This window comes from Buteo buteo, chromosome 6, assembly GCF_964188355.1.
Source record: "Buteo buteo chromosome 6, bButBut1.hap1.1, whole genome shotgun sequence".
In the NCBI taxonomy this organism is placed as follows: Eukaryota; Metazoa; Chordata; class Aves; order Accipitriformes; family Accipitridae; genus Buteo; species Buteo buteo.
Window position 1 is genome coordinate 17,718,334 of NC_134176.1, and position 8,693 is coordinate 17,727,026.

Below are 8,693 nucleotides of genomic sequence, written 5' to 3' on the forward strand. Positions count from 1 at the left end.
TATCACAAGCCACTATGAATTCCTTTGATAAATAAGAGTTATAATGTGATCAGAACCTCATGTGAAGTTTAAGTTTGACATGTGAAATACACTATTAAATGGCTGTTTGATGCTTTCTTGATTTTAGGACTCATGCAAATTAATGCATGCATGGTGGAGAGGTCATTATGGACTCTGACGCATCATTTCAGGCGTGTACTAAGCTGTACAGAGTTGCATGTCCCTTTCATTCGCAGATGTTTGGCAAGAAGAGCGCACCAATTTGTTTGCTAAACATCAAAGCACAATGTGTAGCAAATCATACTGTAAAGCAATGCAAACCACTTAGCGAACAGCCTGTTTCACCTACCATCAAGTGAGTATGTCACAGATATGAATAGTTCCCTACTCATTCCCTCACTAATTTGAAACATCCCTTTTACCAATGAAGAGCAACCCTGGACTGGAAATGAAATGCATAAATACATGGCCGTAGCACTTCATCTAAAAGGGGGCTGGGAATATTACACATAGGAAGATCAAGCATAATCTAGCTTATCAGGCAGAAAATAGGATAAAAGGGTTCCCCTTGGTGTGTAAGAGGAAAACTTGCATGTTTGGATCTCAACGGTTGTCATGGTTTAACCCCAGCCAGCAACTAAGTACCATGCAGCCACTTGCTCATTTTGCCCTCCACCCAGTGGGATGGAGGAGAGAATCAGAGAAAAAAAAAAAGTAAAACTCGTGGGTTGAGATAAGAACAGTTTAATAGGACAGAAAGGAAGAAAATAATAATGATAATCATAATAATATGACAATAATAATAAAAGAATTGGAATATACAAAACAAGTGATGCACAATGCAGGTGCTCACCACCTGCCGACCGATGCCCAGTTAGTTCCCGAGCAGTGATCCTCCACCAGCCCCACTCCCCCCAGTTTATATACTAGCTGTGACATCTATTGGTATGGAATACCCCTTTGGCCAGTTTGGGTCAGCTGCCCTGGCTGTGTCCCCTCCCAACTTCTTGTGCCCCTCCAGCCTTCTTGCTGGCTGGGCATCAGAAGCTGAAAAATCCTTGACTTAGTCGAAACACTACTTAGCAACATCTGAAAACATCAGTGTGTTATCAACATTCCTCTCATCCTAAATCCAAAACATAACACTATACCAGCTACTAGAAAGAAAATTAACTCTATCCCAGCCGAAACCAGGACAACAGTCAATGAAATTTGAGGTAAAAAAAACCTACTGGCACACAGAGCTAGTGGCACAAAAAGAGCTGCAGTTGAAAAATCGCAACAGGCCAAAATGACTTTGTGTATCTAAATAAATCGGTCAATTTTAATCACTGTGACAAGTGCATACAAGTCTGCCAAGCCAGTGATTTAAATGGTGTAACTGAGTCAAGTTTGACTCCAAATCCATACCTGACATGCATTTGGAAACAATTGAGTGAAGGAGTTAAACAGAGCAGTCTCCAGGTCTGAACTTTTCTGTCTGCCAAAAATAAATAACTGCCTCAAATAGCCATTCCATTGAGACCCGAGAAAGTAGTTGCTCTGTTTTGCTAGCACTAGCCCTGAGCAGTTGATAAGGCAGAAGGCAGAACCTTGATAAAATCTCCATTCCACTGTTTGCAGGCTCTGAAAAAATACATTTCCAATGCATGCTAGTGCCAGTGGTGTAATATCACCAGCAACCTCCCCAGCAGTGTCTGCAGACAGGTCTCACCATCAGAGGAGAGTCTCTGAACCTCCCAGGTCTGTGGTGGGACACCAGCCTGGGGAGGGGAAAGAGCAAATGACAGCTCTCAGGGAAGAGAAACTGAAGCAAAAAAAAGCGGGAGGAAAGGAAAAAGACTTTGAGGAGGACTGAGGAAGTCAGTCTTGAAATCACTTCTAGAAAAAATAAAAATGTAGGTAAAAATGAAGACTTTTTTTAACATGAAGAAGAAAGAGGAAGGCTAGATGGGGAAAGAAAATGGAACTAGAGAGGTGCAGAAACACATAGGAGACCAAAATAAAGAAGGGGTGAACAGGAGACAAACAGAGAGCAAGTAGAAGTGGCCAAAATGTCTTCCTTTTTTGACAATTCATAGAGCTGATTGTCAGGGTTGGAACTGGGGGGAAAGAAAAAGAAAAAAAATGGAATTTTTGAAAGCAGCAGAGGAATTTAAGGGCAGCCACACCATTTTTCCTGCCCAGGAAAAAATAAGAGAACTATTGCCATCAGATTCTCCATTCCTCTAGTCAGGGATGTGGCGGGGTGGATGGGTGCTTTACAATGTCACGAAAGACAGAGCCACAGGAACTTGTGTCAGATACAGACAGGCATAGCATGTTAATGGCTGAAAAATGGTTCAACGAACCCTTAGTCTCAACAACTCTTAGTCTCCACTTCCTTTCCATTTCCATTCTCTAACTGCTGGAATCGTGGCTGATACTAACAAGCCTTAACTCTTACCAGCTAAAGAGAGGCATAAGGTATCACAACCAGAAGTATTTTCTTTGAGATGACAAGCAAAACAAATTTATCTTCCTGTAATCATTCTCCATAAATCTTTAATACTTTGCTGAAATTAAATGCCATTAACCATTTTTTATTAATTGTTGTTTGTTTTGTTAAACAATGTCAAGAACAATAGCACAGACTGACTGTTTTATTACATTTATCTGGTCCTCTTTTTGCCCTCAGAAGCACCTTAAACTCAAGGCACTGATGTCTGAAATATCTGGGTGGAAAACACAGATTTTTTTCCTCCTATTATGTTTAAAGCTTCAGCTTTAAATAAAGGTCATGCCACTTTTGAGAAGTTGTGGGGGAAACACTTACATGATGTAACATCATCTGTTACGGGACTTATGCTTAGGTCTCCCTTTTCAGAGTCACATTAAAATCCCAAGTAAGATGATTTTGCGCCGTGATGGGCAGATGCTTGTTAGTTTTCTGCACTTGCTGGGCATTTCCTGAATTGTCTCACAGTTAGCATTGGTGGTCCTGGACTGTGTTACCAAATGGTACCAGTGGCCACCAAGCCAAATAAAAAGAGTGGTTGGTGTTGGGGGGCTGGTAGATCACAGCAGGGCACCGTGTTTCAGTCACTAACTCAGACACCTAGAACATGGACATCTGTGTCTGGGCTAGCAAACTAGCCTTCCTTCACAGACGATGCAGAGAAACACGAATGCCTTGGGCACAAAGCATCTGTCTTATTTTGGGTATCCACTTTAAGCTGTTCTGAACTGTGTTTTAAGAGTGCCTGTTTCTTTCCATTGACTGTGAAGGTAGTCTGGGGCGGTCACCACGGATGTACATACCTACGCTGGTCAGCTGAGTCCTCTCCTAGTGACCAAGCACGGTGGTTTTATGATGACTGATGAGTGAGTTGGATCCTCACTGGACACGACTGGTCGTCATCCCAGTTTGAATGACGTAGCACCTTGAGGAGAAAGGCCCAGGACTGCCCCAAGGCAGAGCCTGACCCAGCACGCCAGACTCCATTCCAGGGATGAAGGTGGGGATGGAGGGCTCTCCTTCCAGCAGCCCTTGTCTCATGCAACATGCGTGCCTGTATCTATATACAGACTAGCATGGGGAGACCAACAGCCTAGCATGAGGCCTTAGGAGCAGACCTCTCACCTTCCAGGTGGATCATGAGGCTGGACAAAATTAACTGCTGGTTTGGCCTGTGTTCAGAAAGGGAAAAAGAGACAGGAAAAGTTCAGTATTATGATGCATGTTACATGTCCTTGCTTTCAATCTGTATTGACAAAGAAGATATTTATCTCTGTCCTTTCTTCTCCTCCACCTTGCCTATACATCACTGAACCTGGGATCACCCAAGGAAACCAATGAGAAAAGAAGAGAATGGAACCAGTCGAGCTGAATATGCAATGACCTCCTCCCAAAACAGCAAAACAGTTGATAACAATGCAGTTGTATAATCCCCAAAACCCCGCCGAGGCGCAGGAGGTGGTAAACTTTCAAAGCACACACACGGAGTATGCAAGGTGGGTGAAATAAGGCAACGAAAGGAGCTCTGTGGCCAAGGACTTCATTTCAGAAATAGCACATGCATCAGTGATTCAGAAGAGAAAAGCAGGCTGCTCTTCAGGCTTGCTGCTTCTCCAAGGGAGGATAAACTCACCCAGCCGGGCTGCCCGGAGAAAAGGCCTCACAAAGGCATAAGCATTGCATGCTGCATCTCGTGAAAGCAATGTCGCGATGCCTCCCACTTCTTCCTCTCCCCCCCCCCCCCACTTTCCAGTTTGAATTGAGTGTCCACAAAAAGCTGCTGAAGTAGGTTCTTTTGAGGAGAAGGTGATCTGCCAGAGTGGGAGCAGCTTATTATAAATGGGTCTGAGGGTCAAGGGTCAGAGGTGTCACCTACGTGCTTCTCCAGCCTGTGCAGTTTTATACGCTTATACTTCATTCTTATCATTCTTACTATTTCATTATTAAAAAGGGAACAAAGGTTTCTGTTAAGCCATCAAGCAACCAAAAATTGCATGAACTTGTGACTTATCCCAGGAAATTCATCTGCGGTCTGGTGACTATGCAATTTCCATGGCTGAAGACTTTTCAGGCAAAAGAAATCAAAATGTAAGATTTTAGCAATTAGCATTGCTATTGAAAGGGAGATATTATTAAGAGGTGCTTTGTACGTTATTACTTCATAATCAGCCTCCTTTTTTGCATCACGCTTTATTTTTTTGTCTTTAAAAAAGTTCTTCCTTTGTGAAATTCTACACGTTTCTCTGTGTTTGCATCACGCTGAATCCCCAGGCAAAACCCCACAGAAAAGATGTTGCTTACATCTTGGTGTGAGTATTTGGGCGGGATTCTGTTGAAAGGACTAGCAGCCCTTTGAAGTCCTCCTCATTCACTGATTAGTGTTGTTTCCTGAAGGTGTCGAGTCTCCTGAACTGACCCACAGAGGACATTGTAGGTATGGCTTGGAGGACCACTTTTGGGGGTCTGGTAAGCTGGTTGTGCCCACGTTAACTCAGTCTCTGCCTCTCCTGGGCAGAGATTGCCGATTGTGCCAAATTCAGAGTAATAGCTTAGTGGTGTAATTTCCATGATGTGGATTGCATACTACTTAAAGCAAAGCTGAATCCACCCAAATTAATTTCACGTAGGATCTCAGGTTAGACTTGGTAAGTAACCCTTAGGATAAAGGCGATGAGACTAGCTGAGAAACTGGTCTTTCCCCACCTCCTGAAAACTTTCCTTCATGTCACACCGCCACGTGTATGTCTCCATTACCTCTGTGCTGAAAGTAGCGATGCAGTGAAAGACAAATTTCCACACTGGCTTCTTGTCTGGACATCAAGCTTCGACATCACTTGGTCTCCGTGTCTGTGAGCAACTCCCAGGCACCGACCCAGTCTCGCTCCGGGACATGGCTGTGCCCCGGCTGCTGCATCCCTCAGTACTGCAACACACCGATGCTTTCAGTTTTATATAAGGATGTGCCTGAACTGCAGAAATCAGACCTTGATTTTCAACGCATTCCTGTCTGCGGTTGGTCTATTGCCAGGATGTAGAGTTTGGCCTGATGGTAGAGGAAGACAATGTTCTGCAGACCTTCCCCAAAAAAGCTCCGGGATGTTCAAATCAGCAGTTTCAGCTCAGGCCCATCTCTAGTTTTCTATTACCTATTGAACAATAAGGTGTATGTAAATATAAGTATCTTTTCAATGATAAAATGAAATGCTGCTATATACTGCTGTTGAGGAATTTATGGAGTTACTAATTTAGCTTTTTAGCCTGTCATCACTATGTAGAAGTTTAGCTTCATAAAATTATTTTTTAAAGGCTAGACTTTCTTGAGAAGTGAATGCAATTACAAAAGTGAAAGGGAATAAGTAACCCTTTGCCCAAGAGTACGATCATTCCCTGCCATATTCATTTTGTGTACTTGCACAAGACACAGAGATATGTTCTTAGATCCAAAGTGGGATAAAAATGACAGAATTTACACTTTGAGTCTAGTATCCCAAATGTTGATTGCCTAAAGCACTTAGCCCCTAAATACTATAATAAAAATATTGCAAGTATATTTCTAGAATATTTTTTAAGCTATAACATTTATTTTGGTGTAGTTACCTATGTTTGCCTTTCTTTTTTTACTCCAGTTGTTTCTGCCTAAGTGTGGCAGAGTTTGAGACTGGTTGCATGTTTAGCTGAGAGTATACAGTACGAATGCAGATGAGTTTAGCATGATACTGGCTCAGGATTAGCACTTTCTCCTAAAGGTTGTTGATTTTATTTATTTCCTAATACAGCTTTAAAGGCATGTTCTGTAGGGCCAAAATCATAAAAGGGATTTGTAGCTCATTATGTCCATCAAAATGTGTCTGTTTTTACAAGAAAAAGTCTACAGAGATGGTCACTGAATGCTGTCTGATTTTCAGTGATGTCAATGGTAAAATGTCCTCACTAGAGAAAACCCTGCATGACATAGCCCACAAGCAAACACACCCCAGGCCCCCTGAGGTCTTCTCAGGAGAACATAAACATTAAAAACTTCATGGAGAGCAGGGAGGCAGGGCATTTCAAGAAGCAGCACGAGGACTAGGATCTATTTTCAACTCTGCCACTGATCTGCTGTTTACTAGCAAGTAATTTTGCCTCTCTGTGCCTCAGTTTACCCATCTGTATAATCGAGATAAAAATACTTACCAGCTCTGTGACAGTATTTTGAGAGTTATAGATGTATCTTATTTGTATAGGCAGATATACACTATCATTACATCCAACATGCTGATGTTAAATAAATGTATTTGGGCACATCATTGCCATAGCGTCTCTTAAACAAACATTCCCCACTGTGCTTTTATAATCCATTGGCCACAGAAGAGCAGCAGCACACAGGCTGAGAGCTGTTCCTCTGCTTCTCTAGCTCTCAGCACTTACTGCATGGCAGGGAAAGATGGGAAATCTTGTATGGGGTAGTTTTGCCTTGAGATTCCTGGCTAAGTACGGTTGACTACATCGCACCAAAATTTAAGGTGATCTTCAGAAAGGCACTTGGAAAAGTATACTGGAAGCAGATGTAAGTCTTCAGAAAAGAGAGGCTAGATAGGCAGTGTCACTGAGGAATGGTGTCTGAAGTTTGCTGATGTGGTTTAAGGTTGCATTTAACACTCTACAGACTACTTGCAAAGCTTTTCTAAAAGAGGCTTTTGTGCTTCCTTATTGTACTATACTTAAATACAGAGGGAAAGGAGTAGGCTCGATGGATAAGGGCTTCACTAAGCCGTGACCCTGGATCTGGGCAACTGGCAATCCAAAATGCAGCTTTACAAGCATTTTGAGTTTGTTTTTAGCCACCAAAATATCAGGCGTAGAAAGGTCCTGCACAGCTCTGTTCACAAAATAGCCAGATCCCCAGCAGGTGCAAAGGTGGCCGATTTGTACGCAGAAGTTAAAACTGCTCTGCTCTGACCACCACCAGACAGACTCAGAAAACTGCGGTGTTCAGTCTGAGGGAGAGCATCAACTCACAGTTTCTTCTCAAGGATCACCACTAGCAGATGCAAGCAGGGAATGCACTTTAAGGGCCTGAGCTGCCAAGCGTTGAGTTTCCTCGGTCCTCGGCAGCGCCAGGAAGGTGGAGCTGAAGCCCCAGCCCTGCTGCCCTGCCTGGCCGAGACCCCACACGGCAGTGTGCCCAGGAAAGCATCTCTGCCTTGGATAGATGCTGCAGAAACAGACGTGGAAGGAAAGAGGAAAGTTCTACTAAGTATAAGATATAAATATATTTATATATATCTATACAGAGACCTAATTGTCCAGTCTTGCATGCCATATGGTCACAGCATGTGAAGCGAGTGTGGGCCTTCTGCTCCAACCAGGTCATGACCATAGATGCTGCCAAGCAATGGAGAATCAGGCCTATGGTAGATATGTATTTACAATACTCCCTGCACCTGTACAAACAAAATTATATTGTTTTAAACTGCAAAATAGTGTGTTTAAATCAATGCATGAATGTAAATATTCTAAGATCTGCCTTCTTGACTGTGTACCACATGTACAGATGAAAACAAATATTGTTTATAGGAAATCTGTATCAGTGGTTAAATGACTAAAGAGAAAAAAAATATCAGAATAAATGTTGTCATGTTTCTCAAACAAGCCATTAATGTATATTTAGTATTTAAGGATATTGCTCAATAAGTATGTTCCGTACCAAAAACTGTGTTGCATATACAGATTGTGCAGTACCCTATTTTAAAAAGGCACCATAATTAATTTTTATTTTAAATAAAAATGTACTTGTAAAAAGTTTCCTGTGTCCTGTCAGTTATGTAGCTGAGAACGGAGTCTACACATTGACGAGAAAGGCTGAAGGGAGGAATGGCTGCAGTGCCTCTTCAGGAACTTTCCTTACTGCCCAAATTAACCTTGCTTTGTGTGAACACTTTCTGTTCTGGTTTTGGGGAAACTCGTGGCTGCTGCTCATGCCTGTGCCCAGCTGGGTTCTGGTTCTGTCTCACCTAACCCTGCAGTTTTAGTCCCAGATACATGCACCACTGGTGCTTCATAAACGAAGGAGTTACGCTTGCACACTCCTGCAGCCCCCCAAGTTCAAGAAACCCCTTCTCTTTATGCCAAAGGTGCTGCAAGTTTCCCTAACAACTTACTCTAGTTTTAGAGTGATTTCTTTATCTTTCACATAATACTCTGGGCCTTTGTTTAT

General features: G+C 42.6%; 1 protein-coding gene across 1 annotated transcript in view; it reads left to right on the top strand.

Annotated features, from left to right (window-relative positions):
- The window catches only part of PRIMA1 (proline rich membrane anchor 1), a 54,877-nt gene extending 46,618 nt beyond the window's left edge, over nt 1–8,259 (top strand). Inside the window, exon 4 of the mRNA XM_075029920.1 lies at nt 3,828–8,259. Within this exon, the coding sequence (XP_074886021.1) occupies nt 3,828–3,927 (100 nt within the window). The 3' untranslated portion in view covers nt 3,928–8,259. The remainder of the gene's footprint in view (nt 1–3,827) is intronic.
- The last annotated feature ends 434 nt before the right edge of the window (nt 8,260–8,693 follow it).